This window comes from Terrapene carolina, unplaced genomic scaffold (genome assembly GCF_002925995.2).
Source record: "Terrapene carolina triunguis isolate 2854851 unplaced genomic scaffold, T_m_triunguis-2.0 Scaffold28843, whole genome shotgun sequence".
NCBI lineage: Eukaryota > Metazoa > Chordata > Testudines > Emydidae > Terrapene > Terrapene triunguis.
Window position 1 is genome coordinate 28786 of NW_020693194.1, and position 25484 is coordinate 54269.

The 25484-nt window shown below is 51.3% G+C and overlaps 1 protein-coding gene across 1 annotated transcript in view; it reads right to left on the bottom strand.

Annotated features, from left to right (window-relative positions):
* Window positions 1–16382: 16382 nt before the first annotated feature.
* Window positions 16383–25484, bottom strand: part of LOC112125173 (butyrophilin subfamily 1 member A1-like) — a 32429-nt gene continuing 23327 nt past the window's right edge. Inside the window, exons 7-10 of the mRNA XM_029914047.1 lie at window positions 21347–21367; window positions 20558–20578; window positions 20428–20454; window positions 16383–16942 (exon numbers count right to left, since the gene is read on the bottom strand). Of these exons, the coding sequence (XP_029769907.1) occupies window positions 16383–16942; window positions 20428–20454; window positions 20558–20578; window positions 21347–21367 (629 nt within the window). The remainder of the gene's footprint in view (window positions 16943–20427; window positions 20455–20557; window positions 20579–21346; window positions 21368–25484) is intronic.

Here is a 25484-nt window from a genome sequence, read left to right on the forward strand (position 1 = left end):
GGGGCAGTGAAGCTGCAGTCCCCTTGCACTCACTGGGATTCTCCCCTAGGAGAACATCCAGCCCCTGCTCTGTGCTTTCTCTCTGAGGACAGTGGCCGCAACTGGCCAGGAATCAGGCAGCTATTCCAAAGCCGAGCCAATTTATTGAAGGACAAACAGAACACAGAGAATATATATATATATATATAAAGCTCTAAACACCCACGACATGGGCCAGAGTCACCAGGTCTTGTGAATGTAAGGCCAAGGTGGGTCTCTAATTTGGCACTCACGATGCCAGGCACGGCAGCCTTCTCAGGGCTGTGCGTATGGATGGTGTTTTCCTTCCATCCCAGCACCTCCTTGGGGGACACCATCCTGGGGAACAGTAGGGCTGAACCAGGGGTCACCCTGCCTTTCAGGAGCAAAACAATGAGTTCTGGGAAATATAAGGAGAGGCAAAAAGACATTTTGTCCCCCATTTCCTGAGGAAACCCCTGGCAGGACCTGGGGTGTTCAGGAAAATTTGGATCCTGGTTACAAATGAAAAACAGCAGCTCTGTCAAAGACAGAGACCTTGGGAGAAACTCCAGGGAACTGGAAGCAAAGGGCAGTGGGGAGTGGCCAGGTGCATGATGGCCTCAGTCTATAGGATTTGCATCTATTGAATCCAATGAGACAATTCTCAGAATGCCTGGAGCAGGGCTGAGCCCTGACTTCATTCTCAATTGTGGGTGCTCAGCAGCTGTCAGGATTGGGCCCTAAGTAGTTCCCCGTTACCCAGCCTGGTTACTAGGGGCCGAGGCAAAGGGACAGGTGCTCAGTACCGTGTCCCTTAGATATTTACAGCTCATGTCAGTGAAGATGGTGACTGGTTGGTTGCTGGGGGTTTAACAATCACAATGATAATTAAAATGACAATAGATCTGAGTCATTTGTGTCATAAAATGACTGAGAAACCTTCACTAGCCAGTTCCCCAAAGACACCATAACCTGAGTGATAAATGTCTTTTGCAGGCTGCACCCCAAGGCACAGGAAGGTCCCATGGCTTGATCTGATGCCTCTTGAAATCAGTGGAAAGATTCCCAATCACTTCAAAGGCCTTTGCATCAATCCCTAAGTGACTTGGTCAGTCACCCCGAGTGCCATTCACTGCACCCCAGTAACCGAGTTCTCTGCAGATGAAGTGCCAGGGGTGGGAAGGTGAAATCCACCCCCATCCTGGGGCCAGGACATAGGGCTCCAGCACAGCACATCCTGTCCACCCTAAAGTCAGCCCCTCCCCCAGCCTGTGCCCTGGAGCGCTGGCTGCAGCCCCCCTGCACCACTGGGATTCCCCTTCCATGCAACATTGGGGCTGCTTCCCCTCCAGCAGCTAGTCCAAGCCGCCCCCTTGCTGCCGCGGCCTCACTGCTATTGGTAGTGTGCTCACTTCATCACTGTCAGCATGTGTACATGTACCCGAGCTGGGAATCACACCTCCCAGGTGCTGTGTAGATGTACCCTCAATTGAACTAGGACATTCTTAATGTAAGCAGGGTCTGAATGAGCTCTCCCCATGAAGAGGACTTCAGGAGCTGCCGTTGTTTGCATGGACACACCCACCCTGCCTCGGTGCTCAGCATGATGGGGCTGCCTTGCCAAAATGGTCTTTGGGACTGCCACCTGATGTGCTGAGACTAGTGTGGAAGCAGAAAAGTAAGAGAAAAAGGGAGGATCTGGGGGTAGATGTCTTTAGCCCATTTAAGGATTGAGCGAAAGGAAACCCTAACCCTAACAACGTGATTGTTGTAGGAGATGCTGTTCTCGCCTTGCTTTTAGTTGATAAGGATGGAATGCTGACATTAGCATAAACCGTGAGATAAGGTAGCATCTGGAGGGAATTTGTATAAAGAAAGGATAACTGTTAGCCATCGATGTATGTAACGGGAAAGTATAAATACTTGTCTTATACTGCTTGTAGGGGGAAGATCTGCCTAAGGTCAGGGGACCCCCTGTCCGACCGCAGTCTTGGCTTGCAATTGCTCGTAATAAACTATCTCTGACTTGTTGCTAACAAACGCAGAGCGAGGTCTTGTTTTCTTCCACACTACCTCTGAGCCCATTTTCCCTGCCAACTTGGGGCTTCAGTGCTCTGCCTGGTTGTGCCAGACACGCTAGCCTGCTACAAGCACAGACCCAGGTCTGAACCACGTCCCCCCAAAACTGCAGGCTTAACTGAAAACAGCTTAAGAAGTGCTCCTGTCTCCAACACCTAGATGCCCAGTTGCCAATGGGGTCCAAACCCCAAATAAATCCATTTTACCCTCTATAAAGCTTATATAGGGTAAACTCATAAATTGTTCGCCCTCTATAACACTGATAGAGAGATATGCACAGGTGTTTGCCCCCCCCCCCCCACACACAGAGGTATTAATACATACTCTGGGTTAATGAATAAGTAAAAAGTGATTTTATTAAATACAAAAAGTAGGATTTTAGTGGTTCCAAGTAATAACAGACAGAACAAAGTGAATTACCAAGCAAAATAAAATAAAACACGCAAGCCTAAGCCTAATACAGTAAGAAAGTGATTACAGATGAAATCTCACCGTCACAGATGTTTCAATAAGCGTATTTTACAGACTAGCCTCCTTCTAGTCTGGGTCCAGCAATCACTCACACCCCTGTGGTTACTGTCCTTTGTTCCAGTTTCTTTCAGGTATCCTTTGGGGGTGGAGAGGCCACCTCTTGAGCTAGCTGAAGACCAAAGGGAGGGGCTTCCAGGGGCTTAAATAGACTCTCTCTTGAGGGTGGAAACCCCTTCCCCTCTCCTATGCAGAATCCAGATGCAAGATGGAGTTTTGGAGTCACATGGGCAAGTCACATGTCCATGCATGACTCAGAACTGAATAGGCTGAGCTACATTCCCAGGAAAGCTCAGATGTGGATTGGTGTCTCTCAAAGTTCATTGCTAGCTTAAGTGTTTCTTGATTGGGCACTTACTGAGAATAGTCTTTTCTCAAGAAGCTGACCAAATGCTGCACCGGGGCTACTTAAAATCAAACAAGTACACAGCCAATACTCATAACTTCAAATGAAAAAATGATACATGCATGTAAATAGGATGCAGATATCCAGTAGATCATAACCTTTGCAGAGATATGATACATGGCATATGTAGCATAAAACATATTCCAGTTATGTCATATTTACATTCATAAGCATATTTCTATAAAGCATTATGGGGTGCAAAGTCACACAGGGCACTAAAGGGTTGTTATCCCTGTTGTGTGAATCAAGGGCAGCAGAAATGTGCTTGACATACCTTGATTGAAGGACTCACCCTCAAATAAATTGCACTCACTAGGCAGGGGACATGGGTGCCAAAGACTAGTGGAGTTGTGAGATCAGTTGGGGACAAACTACAGCCTGTGGGCTCTGTCAGGTGTGTCACGTCTTTTAATCTGGCCTTTAGGATTAGCAGGCTGGTGGCACAGCGGTGCTAAGAGAGGCTCCCTGTCTACCCTGGTCCCGTGCTGCTCCCAGAAGCGGCTGGAATGTCCCTGCAGCCCCTGGGTTGGGTGTCTCTGTGTGCTGCCCTTATCTGCAGGTGCTGCCCCTGCAGCTCCTATTGGCCAGGAACAGGGAACTGCAGCCAATGGGTGCTGTGGGGGCATTGGCTGCAGACGGGGCAGCGCGTGGAGCCACCTGTTGCCACCCCAGGAGGCGCTGCCAAACCTGCTGGCTGCTTCTGCCTTAGCTCCACTGTGCTGCCGCCCGGGATCAACCCCAGGTAAGCAACGCCCGGCCGGAGCCCACACCCTGACTAAGGGCTTGTCTTCACTACCCGCCTGGATCGGTGGGTAGAAATCAATCTCTTGGGGATCGATTTATCGCGTCTCGTCGGGACGCGACAATCAATCCCCGAATCGACGCGCGTACTCCAGCAGCCCAGGTAGGAGTAAGCGCCGTCGACGGGGGAGTCGCGGCGGTCGATTTGCCGCCGTCCTCACAGCGGGGTAAGTCGGATCAGATACGTCGAATTCAGCTACGCTATTCCCGTAGCTGAATTTGCATATCTGAAATCGACCCCCCCCCCGCAGTGTAGACGTAGCCTAAGACTCAACTGGGAGTCTTGTTACATACCAGCAGAGCTGAAATCACTGATAACTAGTCCTAAGCATTAGATGTGCTTTGGGACAGTGTCTCTGATAGAACAGACTGTCCTATCTGTGCTAGCAATGAAACTTCCCCACTAACAGCTGAAATCACTGAGAGCTGTCCTAAGTGATAGGATCTGAAAATATCCCAGACAGTGTGGGGCGGTGAGTGGACAGCTGGCCAAGCAGCTGGCGAAGTGGCAAGTAGAGCGGTGAGCGGTTGGCATGGCAGCGGGTGTCAGAGCAAATGCCTGGACAGCCGAGTGAGCAAGGTGCACCCCCCACACGCACACCCCTCTGAACTCTGGGTCTTCACTGTGAGTGTGGCAGGAGGAGAAGGGAGGGGCACATTAAAGGAACTTTAGCTTGCTGGACTTAAGACCTGAGGCAAAGGACACTGCCCAGTGATCCCTGAGATGGGTGTTTGCTTGTGGTTTTATGTTTATGAATCCTGCTTGTGGTGTTTTCCCAAATTAATGCCGGGTTACTTCCCTCCTTTCATTAAAAGTTTCTTTTTTACACTTGGACTCTGTGCTTGGGAGGGGGGAAGTTTTGCCTCTAGAGGTGCCTGGGGATGGTGTGTAATTTTCCCAGGTTACTGGGTGGGGGCTAGAGCCAGTTCTGTGTTGTATTGTTGAAGAGGAACCCCTAGATATTGAACCCAGCCCTGGTTGCTGCTGACTCCAACGGGCAGAAGGGAAACATTAATTCACAGCGAGGGTGTCCACAGCCACACACAGACTTGCACTGAAACAATAGGTAGGAACTAAACCCCCTTGAGTGATTTCAGTGACAATGTGTGTGCAGAGGAGCCTTGGCTTGGCTGTGTCTTGCTGAACATCTAATCACCTGCCTGGGACCAGCCGGGGTAAAGGGGCTCCCTGGGTTAAGGTCAGTGGCAGCTGGTGTGTGCTAGTGACAAGGCAGGAAAACAGCAACAACTCATTAATCAGGAGGAACTCCTGAGCTGAAGGGTAACATTATGGTAAATCCTGTAAGCCAGTGGTTTTCAAACTGTGGGTGTGGAATGTAAGGCTCTGGGTTGTGGCGGCTCTGGTCAGCACCGCCGACTGGGCCCTTAAAAGTCTCGTCAGCAGTCCTGCCTGGCTAAGGCAGGCAAGTCCCTACCTGTTCCAACACCTCACTGCACCCTGGAAGCAGCCAGCCACAGGTCCGGCTCCTAGGCAGGGGGGTCACAGGGTTCCATGCGCTGCACCCACCCCTAGCACTGGCTCCCCACTTCCCGACCAATGGGAGCTGGGGGAGATGGTGCCTGTTGGAGCTGGCCACTTCTGGGGTGCAGCGCGGTCTGTGGAGCCAGGACAGGCAGGAAGCCTGCCTTAGCACCGCCACTGCGCTACTGACCAAGAGCCACCCGAGGTAAGCCTACGCCCCACCCTCGTGCCCCAATCCCCTGCCCCAGCCCTGAGACCCCCAAACCCAGAGCCCCTTCCTGCACCCCATAACCTTCATCCCTGGCCCCACCCCAGAGCCTGCACCCCCAGCCCAGAGCTCTGACCCCCTCCTGCACCCCAAAGCCTGCCCCATCCCTGAGCCCCCCCAACCCGGATCCCTCTCCTGCACCTGAAACCCCTCATCCCCAGCCCTACCCCAGAGCCTGCACCCTGAACCCAGAGCCCTGAGACCCTCCTCCACCCCAACCCCCTGCCCCAGCCCAGAGCCTCCTCCAAAACCCTGAACCCCTCATTTCTGGCCCCACCCCACACCCCTGCACCCCAACCCTCTGCCCCATCCCTCAGCCCCTTCCACACCCCAAACCCCTCATCCCTTGCTCCGCTGGGTTGCGGGCATCCACAATTTTCTTCAACTGGGTTGCCAGAAAAAAAAGTTTGAAAACCACCGCTCTAAGCTTTGTGACATTGCAGTCTAAAGGTCACAGCCCAGCCCCTTCAACTCACCCCCTCAGAGCTGGAAAGATTTTAGGTTTAAACTTTGTAAAACTCCATACACAGAAGGGAAAGTAACAATCTTACCCACTCCCCAACCACACCCTGCCCCATTCCAGCTGCCCCGGTCTCCTCCAGTCATTCTGGGCCAATTCTGAGCTCATAATCACTGTGTGGACTGGTTCTGCTGAGGGGAAATACGAGTCAGGGATCCATGTTTTGGCTTTGTCTGACTCTGGGCAGAGGAGTTTCAGCTCAGAGAGAAGGGACAATGACGGCTTATGGGAGTTGGGGGGGATTGGCATGGCTGGGCTGGGGATTGTGGGGGTGGGGTGGCTCCACTGTCCTGTGCTGCTTATTGGTCAGTCTTGGGCATCTGTGGTGCACCAGATGGGGCGGGGGGGGGGTGTTTTGGGGGGTTTGCTCCGGTTGTATAATGGCTGTACCTAGGGTCCGTTGGTGTAGTGTAGGGATGCTACAGAGAGTAGTTTCCTACACTACACCCGGCTGGGGATGCTGCGGCCAGGTGGTGTCCCGGGGCCTGGGGGAGCAGCCACAAGACCAGCGGGTGTGTCCGGTGCAGGAGGTTTGGGGCTCTGGGGTCTGCTGCACAAACCTGCTGCTCAAGGGGCAGCGGGGGCCTGGGCTGCTTCTGCCGTAGAAGCCAGGCTGGGCTACTGCTGCCCCCAGCGGTGTCTGTACTGAGGAGAGAACAGCACTAACCCCCCTCTGTGCCCAGCCTGGGGGGGACTTTCTCCACTGGGTGGAACCAGCCCCTGGGGCAGCCCCGGGATCTGCCGATACCAGCCCCTGAGCCGGAGCCTGCAGGTGAGGAGAGACCTGGGGGGAAAGGGCTGGGCCCAGGCAGGAAAGTGACTCTGGAGCTTCAGCTCTCACAGCCCATGGGAGGCACCTGCCCTCACTCTGTGCTCAGCTCCGGTCTGGATCTGCCGCAGGGGCCAAAGCAGAGGGAAGGGCACAGGGGGTGCAGAAGGACCAGGATGGGGCCCCAGTGGGGTTTCCCCTTTGTCTCTGGGCAGTAAAGTTGTCAGGAAGGTGAAGGCTGAGAAATAAGGCGGCTATAGACAGAAGGAGGGAGCAGAGGCAGGAGACATGGTGGAAAGTGGCAGTTAAACATCTCTGCCCAGTCAGGGCTAGTCTGCACTAGACACGCTAAGTCGGCGCGGCTGCACCGCGTCTGGTGAAGACTCTCTGTGCCAAGGGAGAGAGCTCTCCTGTCAGCATTACTACTCCACCTCCGCGAGAGGGGGAAGCTGTGTTGGCGGGAGAGCTCCTCCCACTGACATAGTGGCTGCTGTGGACAGCGCTTAGGCCACTGTAAGTTGTGTTGCTCAGGGGGGTGGCGTCATTACACTCCTGAGTGACTTAAGTTATATTGATGTAAGCGGTCATGTAGACCTGCCCTTAGGGAAGTAATAGGAGAGAGGAGCACAGTGGCCAGCACAGAGGAGAGGTGAGATCAGGGGGTTATTCTCTGATTTAAAAATCTCCTCACATTACCACCCCCCTCAGAGATAAGTGGTGGGGTCCCTTCATCAGGTAAATCTCCCCTGTATTCAAGTGCTGACAGGTGCATTCTAACTTCATCAGCTACAGCAGGCCTGAAAGGACATGGACTGGGTGTATTTGTATGAATATTTCCAGACAAACCCTCTTCCTTATAACTAATGTGACACCTCCTAAAAGGAACCCATGGAGCCCTTGGAAGGATTGGGGCACTTCATGTTTTTGCTCATTGTGACGTTGCACCCATAATGCTTTATAGAAATATGTTTATGAGTGTAAATATGACATAACTGGAATATGTTTTATGCTAGATATGCCATGTAACATATCTCTGCAAAGGTTATGATCTACTGAATATATTCATCCTATTTGTATGCATTCATCATTTTTATATCTGAAGTTATGAGTGTTGGCTCTATGCTTGTATTTAAAGTGTTTGCTGTAGGAAGCACATAAGGCAGATTTGGTCAACATAGTGTGAAGGGGTTATTCAAGTAAATGGGAGTACTTAGCTAACAATGGACTTTGGGAGATGCCAAGCCACATCTGAGCTTTCCTGGGAATGTTCAAACTAACATGTAAACAATGGCATTAGCCTGCAGAAAGCTGAATCATTCATAGACATGGGACTTGCCCAGGTGGCTACAAACTCCATCTTGTTGCTGTCATTTTGCACAGGAGAACAAAGGTGTTTCTGCCCACAAGAGAAAGAATATAAAAGGCCCTGGAAAACCCTCCATTTGGGCTTCAGCTGACTCAAAAGATAGCCTCTCCACCCCAAAGAGATGCCTGAAAGAAACTGGAACAAAGGACAGTAACAACGGGGGTGTGAGTGATTGCTGGACCCAGACTAGGAAGGAGTCTAGTCTGTCAAAGAAGCGTATTGGAACATCTCTGAGCGTGAGATTTACTTTATTTAGTTCCCTACTTTATTAGGCTTAGACTTGTGTGCTTTTGTTTTATTTTGCTTGGTAATTTACTTTGTTCTGTCTGTCATTACTTGGAACCATTAAATCTTAATTTTTATATTTAATAAAATCACTTTTTACTTATTAATTAACCCAAAACAAGTAATTAATACCTGGGAGAGCAAACAGCTGTGCATGTCTCTCTATTAGTGTTATAGAGGGTGAACAATTTATGAGTTTACCCTGTATAAGCTTTATACAGAGTAAAACAGATTTATTTGGGGTTTGGATCCCATTGGGAACTGGGTATCTGGGTGCTGGACACAGGAGCACTTCTTAAGGTGTTTTCAGATAGCCTGCAGCTTTTGGGGAACGTGGTTCAGACCTGGGCCTGTGTTTGTAGCAGGCTAGCTTGTCTGGCTCAACAAGGCAGGGTACTGAAGTCCCAAGCCGGCAGGGAGAATGGGCTCAGAGGTAGTCTCAGCGCATCAGGTGGCAGTCTAAGGGGGTCTCTGTGATCCAACTCATCATATTCATCTTAATGAAAATGCCTATTTCTTGCTGGGAGCTCTAGCCATATGCACAGAAGGGAGGATTCTTAGTTGGTTTTGGGGGAAATATTTTTTGTTTCAAAAAAGTGTATTTAAAAAAAATAGCTGTTAAACACTCTCAGAATTTCCAAACATTTTTAAAAAGGATGTTTTGCTAGGGAGGAAAGGCCTGTCAAATTTAATCCCCCAAGGAGGTCGATTGGATTCTCCATCATTGAAATGACCTTGGTACAAAAATTGGGAGTGTGCTAATAAAATTTGTGGAAGACACAAAACTGGGAGTTATTTCCAATATGGAGGATGACCAGAGTATCATACAAAAAGATCTGGCCAACATTGAAAGCTGGAGTAGTAGAAATTGGATGAAATTTAATAATGAAAAATGCAAGGTCATGCACTTAGGGACTAAAACAAGAATTTTTGCTATAAGATCGGAATGTATTAGTTGGAAGTGACAGAGGAGAAAGACCTGGGTGTATTGGTCGATCACAGGATAACTATGAGTGGCCAATGTGAGGCAGCTGTGAAAAAGGCCAGTGCAATCCTAGGATATCAAGTGAGGTATTTCCAATAGAGACAGAGAAGTCTTAGTCCTGTTATAGAAGGCCCTGGAGAGACCTCATCTGGAATATTGTGTGCAATTCTGGTCTCCCACATTTAAGAAAGATGAACTCAAACAAACAGGTGCAGAGAAGGGCTGCTAGGATGATCAGAGAAATGGAAAACCTGTCTTATGAAAGGAGACTCAAAGAGCTTGGCTTGTTTAACCTAGCCAAAAGAAGGCTGAGGGGTGATATGATTGCTCTCTATAAATATATCAGAGGGATAAATACCAGGGAAAGAGAGGAGTTAAGTGCCCAGGTGGACACAAGAACAAATGGATATAAACTGTCCATCAGTAAGTTTAGGCTTGAAATTAGAGGAAGGTTTCTAGCCATCAGAAGAGTGAAGTTCCGGAAGAGCTTTCCAAGGAGACCAGTGGGGGCAAAAAACCTAAATGGCTTCAAGACTGAGCTTGATAAGTGTATGGATGGTATGATGTGATTGCCTAAAATGCCATGTATCCAATCTGCGAGTGCTAGCAGCAAGTATCTCCAATGGCTGGTGATGGGACACTAGAAGAGGAGGGCTCTGAGTTACTACGGAGAATTTTTTCCCAGGTGTCTGGCTGGTGCATCTTGGTCAAGGTGTAAGCGATCGCTATATTTGGGTACAGGAAGGAATTTTTCCCTGGGTCAGATTGGCAGATTCCCTAGGAGTTTTTCATCTACCTCTGCAGCTTGAGGCATGGATCACTTTCAGGTTTAGACTAGTGCAGGCGTTCTCAAACTTTATTGCACTGGGACCCTCTTCTGACAACAAAAATTACTTCATGACCCCAGGACGGGGGAGTGAAGCCTGACCCAGCTCAAGCCCCACTGCCCCAGGTGTGGGGGCCAAAGCCCGAGTCCCACGGCCAGCCTGTGCTCCCCCGGCCTGCTCCAGGCAGGAGGGCCAAAGCTGAAGCTCAAGGGTCTGGGGCTTGCAACCTGAGTCCTGCTGCCCAGCACTGAAGCCCTTGGGCTTTGGCTTCGCCCCTGGGCAGTGGGGCTTGGGCTTCAGCCCCAGGCCGCAGCAAGTCTAAGCCATCCCTGGTGACCCCATTCAAAGGGGGTTGTGACCCACTTGGGGTCCCGACCCACAGTTTGAGAACCACTGGACTAGTGTAAATCAGTAGCGTAGCTAGCGGGGTGCAGGGGAAGCAGCCGCTTCCCCTCAGCAAATTTGCCAAAAGCGGCGCCTTTCCAAAGGCAGCCGCCGGCCGGAGGAGTGGGGGGGGCGCAGGCTGGCCGCTCGCAGCGCGTCCGGCTGCTCACAGCGCGGCCAGCAGCCATGGGGGGGCGGAGGGCGCGCGGCCGGAGGATCAGGGTGGCGCAGCATGCGGCCAGAGGAGTGGGGGGGCACAGGCTGGCCGCCCGCAGCACGGCCGGAAGAGCAAGGGGGGAGCGCAGGCTGGCTGCCAGTAGCCCGGCCGGCAGCCATGGGGGGGCGGCGGGTGCACGCAGCTGGAGGAGCAGGGGGGCGCAGCATGCGGCCCGGCCCCGCAGCCGTGGCTGGAGGATCAAGGGGGGGCGTAGGCTGGAGGAGCAGGGGGGCGCAGCAATGGCCTGTGCTCCCAACGGCAGCTTCCCTCGGGACCAGGGGCCCGTCTCAGGTGGTGCTCCCGGGCACCGGAAGGGAGAGAATGTCAGATGCGGCTTGCTCAGCCTCCAGCATCGACGGCATTCTCACCGCGGGAGAGGCACGTGCAGACGGGACCCGTCTACTCCGCTCAGCGCGAGTCGGCGGTATGGGTCCCAAGGGGGATCGTGGGCTGCCCAACTCGGGTCCGGCCTCACCCCTGTCTTTCTCTCAGTACTTCTGAGTCTTTCCCTGCTTCTTGGTGGTTGAGCGGTGCCGACTGGTGGAGGGAGCCTCACTCCGCACTGAGGATGTGGTGCCCGGCGCCAAGTCGGGTCGGCGCACCGGTGCCGGGGCCAGCACAGATTCCATTAGCAGGGCCCAGATATCTCTCTCACGTTTAGTCCGAGGCTTGAACGATCTACAGATCTTACAGCACTCACTTACGTGGGTCTCACCCAAGCAGCGGAGACACTGAGTGTGTGGGTCACTTCTTGGCATAGAATTGCGACAGGAGTCGCACGACTTGAAGCCTGGGGCACGGGGCATGCCCCAAGCCCAGCAACTAACTAAAGAAGCTATTCAACTATTGAAGAAGACGTGTACTACTAAGGCTAACTAGAAGAGCTACAGCTAGGCTGGAGCACGAAGTTCCGACTACCTTCAATAGCGGCAAGAAGGAACTGAGGGTAGGGGAGTGCGCAGCTCCCCTTATAGCGTGATATAGAGGCACCATTCCAGGGGTCGCAGCGGTGCTCCCCCCCTATGGGTACTGCTAAGAGAAAAAATTCCAGCACCAGTGCACGTGGCAAGTACACACACCTACTGTGGAATACACCTGAGCAATCACTCGAAGAAGAACTAATGTATGCTAAATAGATTTCAGTTGTAGGATAATAGAAGTATAAGGTTGATAAGTATTTAGGAGTGATCAGTATGGATTAAGTATATAAGTAAAGCACAGCAGAAATGCAAGGCCTAGGCTGAGGCCTGTAATATTTCAGCTCAGCCATATGAGGCCATAGGCTTAAGAATGCCTGACATAAGTGAGTGACCAAAGAATGACCCTATGCCAGTAAGGTCACAAGACTACTGGAAAGATGTGCCAACAGGTGATGTTGCAGAAAATGGAACTCAATGTACTGTTCAAGATCATGAGATACCTTATTGTCACATTGTTTATAACATATCCTGACTGGAGTGTACATGTTATGCATAGATGCTAATGAAAATAAGAGGAACCACAAATAACATAGGAAAAACGGGTCCCCCAATATTTATGGGGTATGGAAATACAGATAAGGAAAAGGCAGGGGACACCTTCATACACATGCATAGACGGTTAGGTGAAGTCAAAATTACAATATAAAAGAGGGTTCCAAGCAATGTTCCCTCTAATATTTTCCACCCATGTGCAGAATAAATTTTGGTATGTGCAGCACCAATATCAAGGTAATGTGCGGATGTGCGCCACCAGTACAAATTAAAAATCAAGAATATTAAAACAAAGGAAAATGAAGGTGCCCATCTTAAGATGTTTATTTAATATGAAATCAAATAACAAGAAAATTAACACTGCCCTTGGAGTACATTTATTTTATCATCCTTTCTAACAACTCAAGCTAGTAAACACACCAAAATGTGGCCTACTGAAAACAGCTATATAAATAAAACAAAATCATGGCCATTAAGTGAAAGACTAAAAAATATGCACCAGAGGCCCAATTTAATAACCTACTTGACAGTGTATTTATGCAAGTTTTCAGTTGCAGAAGTTTGGCCTGTATTTATTTACTTCTGAAAAACACCAAAAGTTAGATTCTGATTATATGGAGACATCAACTATTATAGAAACCACTGTGATGTTCTGTACCTCATGGGAACACCCTACACTCCCATGTTCATCTTTATAATATGATTGTGGGGTATCTAATGAAAAGTTTGTCATGTTGGGTGTCTTTGGAAGGCTCATGGTATACTGAGAATTGTTGTTATGGTAATGTTATAGTAATAGTTGTCATAGTAATGTTATAGGTTGTAATTTCATGTATATATAATTATGAGGCTGAAAATGTGTCCTCATGTCTTAAAGCAAGACCAGGCAAAAACTCCCCAAGAGCTGAGGGGGTTCACACCTCATCAGGGCATGTATGGGACAAACCCAGCCCAGCCTCACAGGAACAAAGGACACTGGCCTAGGCAATAACAAAGGATTTGTTGGACTCTGGATTGAGTCACCTCCCTTCATTTGGTCAGTTTGGGACTGCGATGAGGTAATGCTCACCTGAAGGGTGGGGGACAAAGCCAAGAGGGAAGAAAGAACATGATAAAAGGGAGAGGCATTTGCCATGCTCTTCCTCTCTCTTCCACCTCCATCTACAGACATCACCACCAAGTGACTGAAGCGCTGATCAAAGGGGAGAGCCTGGCTGAAGGGCAACCAGCCAGTCTGTGGTGAAAAGCATCTAAGTTTGTGACAGCATTGAAAGTGTTAAAATCAGCTTAGAATGCATTTTGCTTTTATTTCATTTGACCAAATCCAACTTGTTATGCTTTGATTTACAATCACTTAAAATTTATCTTTGTAGTTAATACATCTGTTTGTTTGTTGTACCTGAAGCAGTGCATTTGGTTTGAAGCATGTCAGAGACTCCCCTTGGGATAACAAGCCTGGTACATATCAATTGCTTTGTTAAATTGATGAACTCATATAAGCTTGCAGCGTTCAGCGGGCATAACTGGACACTGCAAGACAGAGGTTCCTAGGGTTGTGTCTGGGACTGGAGATATTGGCCAGTGTCATTTGGTTGCACAATCCAAGGAGCAGCTTACATGCCAGAGGCTGTGCATGAATAGCCCAGGAGTGGGGGTTCTCACAGCAGACCAGGGTAAGGCTGGCTCCCAGAGTCAAGGATTGGAGTGACCTAGTATATCACTGGTCCAGATAACACCAGAGGGGAACATCACAACCACATTATAACATTTACTTTGCTCACTATATATGGGATTATAACAAAAATGTCACAGGAAAGATCCAAATGATAACTCTAGCCTGTGTTCTTGCACATAGGTGATTAAACCCTGGGAATTGCTGGGAGCAGATTGAATCGGACTCTATCCAGTACCACAGAAGCAATACCAGTTTGTACTGACAGCTACAGATGATTTTTCAAAAGAGGTAGAAGAATTTCCACTTAGAACTATGACAGCACATGAGGGGGAGAAGAAAACATGTAAAATTATATATCAGCATGGCTGTCCAGAGCAGATACTGGCAGATCTAGGTTCTGAATTGAATAATGAGGTAACAATTTACATTTGGTGTGTTATTTTCACTATATGGTCAATTACACAATCATGGCAGTGTGACGGGGGCTGTTAGCAGTTACAAACTGAGGCCTTTGGAAGCCAGCACCCTGGTCACTGAGAGCACCCAGGGCACCGGGTGCAGTTAGAGAAGGAGGGACTGAGTAGTTTGGGTTTGGAAGGGCAGAGGGGATCACTTGCACCTGTAGGGAGCCTGGTGAGGTCACTAGCTCAGCGCTGAGAAGAAAGCAGCAGTATAAAAGGCGGAACCAGGGAGCAGGAAGGGGGCTCCTCGTAACTGCTGCTCTGTTGAGATGCACTATAAAAAGTCATAAAGACACTTGGTGGAGGTTCCCTGGCAGACCGCCTGCTGCTTAATTCACACAGAGGTCTGCCAGCCAGGGGTTGCAGGAACTGATGGGGGAGCCCATTCATAGTTAGAAATTTAAAAATGAACATTGCCTGCAATCTCTTCAGGACACTTCATGCTGTCAATTGTGAGTGACAACACATTTGTATGTCTTGTCAGATAGGTTAATATACAACATGGTTTTTACTATTTGCCAACATATTTTCCCATGTAATAACACAATAAGATTGGATAAGAAACCACAGTAATTACACATAACTCAGTGAGAAATAGGGAAAGGAACGCAGATATTTCTGAAAGAAAGTTTAGAGGGAAATTATCTAGTGTGACAAAGTTCCTCCTCTATCTTGGTGGGTCCTGCGCTTATTGGCAGATTTTCTTGCCTCAGAGATTCACCATGTGGGTTGGGGAACAGTCCAGAGACGTTCCCCTCTGGAAGAACCCACAGTCCAGGTCAATTGGGAGGTTTGGAGGGAACCCGGGCCTGCCCTCTACTCCAGGTTCCAGTCCAGGGCCCTGTGGACTGCAGCTGTCTATAGTGCCTCCTGTAACAGCTGCATGACAGCTACAACTCCCTGGGCTACTTCCCCATGGCCTCCTCCAAACACCTTCCTTATTCTCACCACAGGACCTTCCTCCTGGTGTCTGATAACGCTTGTGCTCCTCAGTCCTCCAACAGCACACCCTCACCCTCACCCTCACCCTCTCCCTCTCAGCTCCTTGCGCCTCTTGCTCCCAGCTCCTCACACTCGCACCACAAACTGAAGTGAGCTCCTTTTAAAACCCAGGTGCCCTGATTAGCCTGCCTTAATTGATTCTAGCAGCTTCTTCTTAATTGGCTCCAGGTGTTCTAATTAGCCTGCCTGCCTTAACTGGTTCTAGCAGGTTCCTGATTACTCTAGTGCAGCCCCTGCTCTGGTCACTCAGGGAACAGAAAACTACTCATCCAGTGACCAGTATATTTGCTCTCTACCAGACTCCTGTACCCCACTGGTCTGGGTCTGTCACAGTAGGAAAAATAGTTTCAGCAGCTCATGCCACCTAGACACCAGCAGACTGGATAAAAACACAAATGAATCCATCACAAGATAATTTTAGGGTATTTATTTTCAAATAATCAAGGTAAGTTTAGGGTATACTGCCACATGAATGGCATATTGTGAATAAATCTTCAAAACTGAATTATTACATTGAAAATGTTCATAACGCATCATGTTTAAAACAAAAAGTGGTCCTAGCAATGCCATGTGATATGTCTCCCCTGATACTCTGCTCAGGGGTAGAAAATTCTGACAGGAGTGAATGACCCCCGTCCACCACCATCTGCTACCCCTGAGGCAGGGGACGGGGAAGGTGAGGGCTGGGGGTTGCCAGGTGTCTCGTTTTCGACTGGAACCTCCAGTTGAAAAGGGAAACTGGCAGCGCCCGGTCAGCACAAAAAGTCCAGTTGCTGCAGTAACTGGCCCCCATCACTGGGGGTGGGAAGAGCAGCAGCGCTGGGAGGGGATAGTCTATGCCGCGGGTGTAACAGTCAGGGACAGAGATTCCCTCCGGCCTCAGCTGGGACCGGGCAGATTATCAGGGGAGATGCATTTGTACCCCGAGTGTTGACACCAGGATAGAAATAAGGGTGGAGTGTCCCAGAGAAGGTGTCAGTGAAAGTGAAGAGATGGGACCTGTCAGTCACATTGTAAAATGAGACCTCGCCCGCCTTATAGTCCAGGAAAATCCCCACCCGGCTGGGCCTGACTCTCACACGGAGGGGGGTCCATGGGTAGGTGAGAGCCTTGTATTCCCCCTCTCTCAGCCACACAACCCAGTATCCATCCTCAGGTGTGGCTGTGACCCATCCCTTCCTGCTCACAGATTCCCTACAAACACCCAGATCCCATCTCGTCTTGTCTCCCACCTCCACCTCCCAGTAACGCCTCCCGCCCGCAAACCCCTCAGCGCCCAGGACAGCGGGACAAGGATCAAATCTCTCAGGATTGTCAGGCAGATCCTGGCGTTTGTCTCCACATCTCACACGTTTCCGATCCTCAGACAGGACGAGTTTGGGATTTGCCGTGTCTGGATCCAGAGTCACGTCCACTGGGGAGAGAGTCACAGAGTTAGGGCCGGGGGCAGGGGCTGGTCACTGGGATCAAAGATAAATTAATCTGCGTCCCCGTTAATCGCTAGGTGAGTGGGGGGGGGGGGGGAGTCTTGCCCTTTAAGGAGAGTCAGGGCCCTGTCTGCCCATGAGAGAAAACTTGAGGGGAACAACAGGAAGGTGGGGAGCAGAGGGATGGGAAAGGGGAGGGCAGGTTCCAGGGGGTGAGGGGAGAGGTGGGCACCAAGAAGAATGGGACAGACTCCATGGGGCACAGGGAAGCAAAGGAAGGGGTGGGTAGCAGGGGGAAGGGGGTGTAGGGGAATGGGGGGGCAAGGGGCAGGGGAAATGAGAAGAGGGGTGGACTCCAGAGGGGCAGATCAGAGTCGAGAGGAGGGACAGGTGCCGGAGTGGGGGATGAGGAGTGGGGCAGGCACCAGGAGCATGGGGGGGAGGGAGGGAATGGGCAGATGCCAGGGGGACAGAATGAGGCAGGAACCTGTGGGAGAGGAGGTATCTAGGGCAGGGGCAGTCACTGGAGGGCAGAACAGGGAGAGGGGAGGGGCTGGTGTCAGGGGATAGAGTGGGGTGAGGGGAGGAACGGAAGAGGAGGGGCAGCACCAGGGAGTAGAGGGTGGGTGGGGGGAGGGTTTGATGCCTAGGGGGAGAGAGGGGAGGGGTGGACACCAGGGGGCCAAAGGGGGCAGGAGAAGGGGCAGGCACTGGGGCAGAGGGGGACAGAGGGAAGGGGGTTGCACCAGCGGACACAAGGGGTGAATGGAGGGGCAGGCACCAGGGAGAGGGGGTGAAAAAGGAGGGGTTGGCACCAGGGGGCTAGAGGGGAGCGAGGGAAGAAGCATGAGATGGGCAAAGGAGGGGCCGGGGGAAGGCGCAGGTGACCGGGGACAAAGGCAGTGAGGGGTGGGGCAGGCACCAGAGGGGAATGGGGGGAGTGAGGGGAGGAGTGGGCACTAAGAGGGAGATGGTGGGAAGGGGCAGACCCCAGGAGGGTTGGGGGGCGGTCAAGCAGAGGGGCAGATGCAAGGAGGGCAGGGGGGCAGACTACCGGCTCTGGGAGTCACTGCTGGGGGGGTGCGGAGTAGATTTAGTGCCATGTCCTACTTCGTGAGGTTGGTGCCTGGGGCAGCAAAACGAACAGTAGCCTGCAGGGGCTGGTGCCTTCTCCCGGGGGTGGGATGGGGACACAGTGCTCTGAGTAGGGGGACAGGTAGTGTATGTGGAGCAGACGGAAAAAAAATAGGGGGTGCTCAGCACCCACTGGGATGACCAGCTGTTGGCAACCAGGGATCAAGTGTTTTGCGGGTGCCTCAGCAGATGAGCTGTTTCCTAGGGGCAGCCTGCGCGCAGCTGCGATTAGCTGTTTGGCGGGCAGGCTCAGATCAGCTGTTTCCCGCCTCCCTGCTCCGGCAGGGGCTGAGTGAGTCTCAGAAAAGAGAAAAGCCTTAGGATTAGGCGTGGGGCTGTCAGCAGCAGCACAGCCAGCCCCTGCTCACCTGGGGCCGCCCCACACCTCTTGGGCTGATGGCCATGGTGTCCACGTGTGTGGCTGCTCCCTGCCAGCCAGGCTTGACTCCAGCCACAGCAGCATCAGGAGACCCAAGGGAGCCCAGCTAGGCTATGGCTGGATGCAGTGGTGGATTAGAGGGAGGAGAAGCCCCAGACCCTGGCAGGAGCTGCGCTTGGAGGGAGGAGAAGCCCCGGACCCCGGCAGAAGCCACGCTGGAGGGGTAGGGGAGAGGAGAAACCCTGGACCCTGGCAGAACATGTGGGGCTGAAGTCTCCAGGTCGGGAGCCCCAGCCACCCTAGTGGCAGAAGCTGCAGGGCTGAAGCCCCAACCCCATTCTGTGAGGAGATGGCCTGAGCCCCTCACTCTCCCATGCCCCCTGGGTGGAGCTGGCTCTCACTCTCCAGCTATGGAGAAATTCAGCCAAATCTACCCACCTTGGTATCTCCATTTCCCCCATCACCACACAGCCATGATGGGGGATTTAGCCTAGGAGGCAGGGTCAGCATTAGCCCCATGTGGCAGGTGGGATCTAGGGTATACAGAGGTGAAGTGACTTTCCCAAGGCTAAGCACGGAGTCTGTGGCAGAGCAAAGAATCAAACCCAGAACACCTGAGCCCAAGGCCTGTGCCTTAACCACTAGGCCACCCTTCCTACCTCAGTAGGGGGAACCTCCTCTGCCGCTTTGAGTGTGTGGGTGGGAGCAGTCACTACACAGAGCCACCAGGAGGTGGGGAGCATAGAGATGGGTAAAAGGACACAGGTGGGAAGTAAGAAGAGGAAACATCAGGAAGGGGAGGGAGCAAGCACTTAGAGAAGAAATAAGAGGGAGGGAAAGGGACAGGGAGAGCAAAAGGAAGGGAGAGGAGAACAGAAGAAGGGAGAGGGGAAAGACTCCCCACTGCTTGTGCCTCCCATCCACCTTCTTCCCACAGCCATCCGTGGCCTCAGCTCCCAAACAGGCGCTAAGCAGAGGTGAAGCACAGAGTGAACAGTGTCTTTACACTGGGGTGTTAGTGAAGACAGCTTGTGGCTGAGTGTAATGATTTTAACACACTGTAATTCATGACAATGTAATGATGTAGTTCATTACTATTTGAATAATGACATTGCTGTGATACCAGTGACAGACATACATTCAGTAAAAGAATATGAAGGAAGTGTATAAATATGCTGAAAATTGCCAGTTTTGGGGGAGGCTGAGCCTCCCCAAACACACACACCTCGCCTTCAAGGCAGGAGGGGGCAGAAAGGAGTGAGCAGTGGGCAGGAGATGCTCAGGGCAGAGGACCTAGGGAGGGGACAGAGTGGGGACAGGAAGAGATGGAGTGGGGTAGAGTGAGGGCAGGGCCTTGGGGAAGGGGGCGGAGCCAGGATGGGGCACCCACCGGCAAAACCAAAAGTCAGCACCTATGTACACACACAGCTCAGCCACAGCTGTGAGGCAGAAAAGCTGCCATGTCAGCACAATTTGTTGTAACTGGGTCAGGGGAGCATCACAAGCTAGTTATAAAAACCTGTCTGCTCTTGCAGTGGGGACAGGGCCTTCCTCCCCCGTAATCCAGACACTGAACAGCTCCTGTCTGGGCCTGTTACGCTAGAAGGAAATTGTGGCTAAAGCCTGATCTGATCCTGCTGCTGGGAGGAGAGAGCTTGGCAGTTCAGTTCAATTATGGCCAGATAAGAATGTCCATCCTGCAGAGCCCAGGTACCCCCTGGGAAAGGTGACACCAGGGGGCAGCATTTTATCACTAATCAGCCCTTTCCCAAAGGGGACAGGTCCCTGCTCTGCAATAAACCTGGGTGTCGCCTGCCCCTTTCCATCCACCCCAGTGACACTGCTGTTTCTAACCTATTGAATGTCATAGGAAAATGCTCTGTGCAGGGAAAGGAGCAGAGAGCTCCCAGGGGGAGGTGGGTCTCACCATGGATAAAACATCAGTGGTATGTACAGTACCTGCGTAGAGCTGGGCGCTTCTCCACCCTGCAACCAAACACAGACAGAGGAGTGAGAACGCCCCTGAACACCGACACGCTGAGCAGGAGACAATGTCACACAGGGTGATACTGGGGGGAATGGAACTTACCGAGCTCAGCCTGGAGTTTGTCTAAAAATAAAACAAGGAGAAATGAGTCAATATCACATTATCTTGCAGAAGAGAAGCGAGTCAAAAAGACCTTAAAGCACAGAGGAGTAGCCAATCCTTCCCCTGAAGAGCTCACAGTCTAACCGGACAAGACAGGCACAGGGCAGGGAAGGGGCAGAACACACAAGCAGAGTGAGCAGAGCGATGGTGCAAATGGCACGTCAGTGCCACCATTTAACAGTCACACTGCGCTGGGCAGGGGGAGGGGACGAGCTACATGGAAAGGGATGGGGGAGGGGAGCGGGGGTGGAGTGAGGTTGGGGTGACAGGACTTGGTGGGAAAGGGTTGGAGCTGTCAGCCAATCAGCACAGGAGAGAAGACAGGCAGAGTGACACTGTCACAAGCAGCATGATGACATCATCAGCCACCATGTCCCTGGCTGCCATCGGCCTGACAGGGTTACACCGAGGATGTGAACTACTACAGCCAGCTCACAGCCTGGGCACAGTGCTGGCTACATGCAGAGTGAGCCCAAACCTGCTCCCGCCCATGGCTGTGTGGGAGCAACAAATCCCCTGTGAGTTCAGTGAGTTCAGGGTTTGGGTCTGTTCGCTCTGTGTGCTGAGTGTGAGGGACGAGGGGCAGAGCTTCTCTATGCACCGCATAAACCAGACTGACTTTCTGTTCACAGCGAGGGCTCTGAGAGCTGCCCAGAGGGTCTATGAAACTTCTTGTAAAGTCTGAGATTCCCCCTCCCGTCCTTAGTGAAATGAACAAAGGGACCTCACCTTTCTCTGCCTGATGCGCCGCTGGAAGTGAATAACAGGAGAGCTGTGTTACAAGGCAGAAGATTTAACTCAATTATTGCAAACTCATTGGAGTCATTTTTCTGCTGGTAGAAAGTAGAACACACAGGGAGGCTCTGCCTCTAGCTATTTCCACTGCCCGCATTATACTGGGGACACAACTGAGGCCAAGTGCAGGTAAAACACTGAGTAAATGGCCGTCTCCTTTCCCTTCTGGCTGAGTGAAGGGAGGCCCCACACTGAACTCGGTGGCGTTTCTGTCTGTCTGTAATGGGATAACTTTTGAAAACCACATCCCATCAGCTCCAGCGTTTCAGGGCATGTTCTAGGCATCAGTGGGCAGAAACCTCCTGATTTTCATGAAAACTGGAAATTTGTAAAAGCCTGATTCCCTCGAGATACAGGGTGAGGGAGGAAAAAACAACAACAACAAAAACGAGGAGTCCTTGTGGCACCTTAGAGACTAACACTTTTATTTGGGCATAAGCTTTCATGGGCTAAAACCCACTTCATCGGATGCATGGAGTGGAAAATACAGTAGGAAGATATATATACACATAGAACATGAAAAAATGGGTGCTGCTATACCAGCTATAACGAGAGTGATCAATTAAGGTGGGCTAAAGGTTTAAGGTGAGAGTGAGGTCAGAGTTAGGCTTAACAGGCCCCTCATTCCACTCCAGTCACCCCCTCCCCAGCTGGGCTTCTTGCTTCCTCTTCAGCCAGCCCCTGCCAGGTGGACTCCTCACCCCCATATTCCAGCCAGGCCCCTTGCCTCCCCACCCTGCTCAGAACCCTACTGATATGGGGGGAAATCGGAAAAGCCTGATTTTCGTGGAAATTAGTTTTTCCAGTTTTCTGCCTTTCTTGAAAATCAGTAGGGTTATAGCTACGGGGGGGAGGAGGGGAGGGGGAAGGGACCCATTTGAAGGCTGGGGGGCTGGGGTGAGCCCAGCTCGATGCAGCCCTGGGCCTATGTAAGCAATGAAGTAAGCAACTCTCTAGTTACAGAACTGCCACATAATTGTGCTCCGTGATCTAAACTCTCAGGGTGAGATTCTGTGCTCAGAACCTGGAGCCCAAGGGCACAGGAGGGCTAAGCCCACATTGCATCCCCCTGATCTTGGGTGCTCTGGGTGCCAAAGCAGCCTCCGCTGTAACTCAGGGCTTGTCTGCATGGGAAGGTTACACCAGTGTAAGGTAAGGTGGGAATTTAAACTGCTCTTGTTACACCGGTATAATGCCCCATGTCAGCGCTCTTATTCCGTAATGGGAGTGCCTTTAGTTATGGCAGCCTTTCCCTGGGTGAAGAGCAGCAGCTCTGCAGCACTGTGCCCCTCTCCTGACACCCACCTCTTGTTCCCAGGCTGATCTCCCACACACCCCTTCAATAGGGCTTGTGAGTGGGTCCTCAGGGGGCAGCCTGCAGCTGTTCTCTGCACTGCCTGCACTGGAGGAATCCCCCCCGCTGGATCCAGGCCTTCTGGAGCCCTTTTATGCTGCTCTGGTCTTTTTACTGACCGTAAAGGGGTTGAAAATCTCACCCTCCATTTATTAAAATGTGCCCAGCTTTGATGGGTATGAAGGTATAATTGAGCAAGTGACCTCGGTGTAAGCAATGCTCCAGCCCACTGAGATCTGCCTGAGTCTGCAGGCAGCGCTATTTGCTGCTCACACTCAGCACAGTGGGGTTGGGAGGCTGACACTAAGGCCTGATCCATGACAATTTAATTGTCACCATTTGCAATTTTCTCACTGCTGATCATTTTAGCAGAAACATCCAGCTTGTGTGCTTCTCCCTCACAGCTGGATGAAGACAGGTACTGGGGAGGGCGGCAATGGCAGAGGGGCAGATACCTGTCATCAAAGGCTGCTGGGGTGAGGAACAGTGAATTCAGGCCCCTCCCTGAATCCAAATACAGTGTGACCTCTGTGCCTGCTAAAACAGGGAGGGGAGAGAGAGGAGATACATTCTCCCTCCCTTCCCTCAAGTACGAAATGCCTCATGGTCCTGGATACCAGAAAACACAAACACAAACACAAACACAAACACAAACACAAACACACACACACACACACACACAGAGTCACTGAGGGTGAAATCCTGCCCCTTGCCTCATTACATGGCCGTGGAAAGGCTAGAACATGGGGGGATCGCATGTGAGGAATTGTATTAAATACTGGACAAGTCTCACAGTCCCCAGCAATGATTCTGGCCTGGCTGGGCTAGGGCTACACAGGGCCTAGGCTCAGGGTGCTGTGTCTGTAATTTCCAAGGGGTTTTAGGACAAATGGCCCCTTCCCCTTCAGAGCCCGTCTGTGTCAGCACAAGCAGCCCTGAGCTCACTGCTTGGGCTCTGGTTCCGATACGGAGACATTCCCCATCACCCCTTCAAACACCAGCACGTTATTTGTAATTGTTCCATCCCATGGGTGTTTTGCACTTTCTCCAGCTCACACATTTACTCTCCCCCTTTCCTCCCTCCCCATTGGAATTGTCTCTGTGCAAATACCTTCCCCCACATCGCCTGCTGAAGGGAGGGGCTCTGCTGATTTCCCCGCTGCAGGCGCTGCAGCCCATGCAGCTCCGTAGCCACAGTCTGAGCCATCACGTCCTATGGGCCCTCCAGGCACAGCCGGGTCCCCAGGGCTGAGGGGGGAATCTCCAACTGTGACGATCTTTACACCTGCAACATTTTTGGGTAACATTCTCATATAACCTTTCCGTTAACCTACCCCATTGGCCCCAGACACTGACCTTTCTCGCTCTCCAGATCAGATCGCAGCATCTCTATGGAGAGAAAAGGGGAAGAGGTGATATTCCGCTGTCATATTTATGGGAATAACCCTTACATCAGTTAATGTAACTGGGCCCAGACACTGACCTTTCTCCCTCTCCAGTTCAGATCGCAGCGTCTCTAGAGGGAGAAAAGGGGGAGAGATGAGATTTCATTCCATCATGTTTATGGTGAAATTCCTATTGTTGTTTAATGCAGCTCTTCTGTAGTCATGAAATAGAGGAACAAAGGGAGAGACACAGAAGGGTCTGTCTGTGGAGGTCCCTGCACTCCCATCCCAGGCCAACTTCTAATCTTGGGGATGGTGCCTGCCTCCTGGTCCTAATGAGACATGGGAACAGATCCCTGTAAGGCCAGGTTCAGTGGGAGATGCCCCAGCTAAGAATGGGGTGGAGAGGCCTTTCTTTAGCTGGGTGCTCAGGTCAGCGTGAGCCAGGGAGGGGGGTGTGGATGGGCCCCTACAGGCATCGCCTCTAAGATCAGCTCTTTCCCACTTGGAGCTCGTCCTTTTGGTGTCAGCCCTGGGGTACCAACACTGCTGGAAATGGAGGTCGCATCATGTCTGCCAGTCACTGCTGAGCACAGCCTGAGCGAGAGCATCTTGTGCCCAGTGTGAGCAGCGTGTCAGACCAGCCGTGCAAATCCTGAGTGTGTTTGTGTTATTACAGCATCCCAGCCACAGCTCACCAGTGCAGCTGGTGCGGAGAATTCTCTGAAAGGCCCAGGGAACAAGACAGTGACAGTTAATTGTTCTGATGGTTTAGTGTTTGGAAATGAGCCCAACAGAATTCTCTCTGGGCACATAGACAAATTTTATACACCACTGAAAATGAGTTAATCCCTGTCACCTAATCAGTGCTGCCAACTCTCATGATTTTGTCATGAGTCTCATGATAATTATTGTTTTCCTTAAACCCCCAGCTCCTGGAGTCAAGTGGAGATGTGATGATTTCAGCCTTCCTTCTTAAAAAAAAAGTATGTTTCTAGCCCTTGTGGCTGTGGAGAAAGGTTCAAAATGTGACTCCAGTGCACCCTAAAGGCTCAAAAAGCAGAAGGCAAATAAAAAGAACCCCACATCTATTATTTTTACATCATCCCATGATTTTAAAGCCAATCTCCTGATTGTTGGTGAGCCTGATTCATCATTTTTGAACATTTGGGGTTGGCAATTGTGATAAATGGGCCGGGGGGTGGGGGGGGAGGGGTTGGTCCCTTTTGTGGACACCCAGCCAGCCAGTTAGCTATAGAATCCCTCATGGTAGCTGTTCTCTACTTGCTTTACCTGTAAAGGGTTAAAAAGTTTGACTGCACGCATAGGTAAA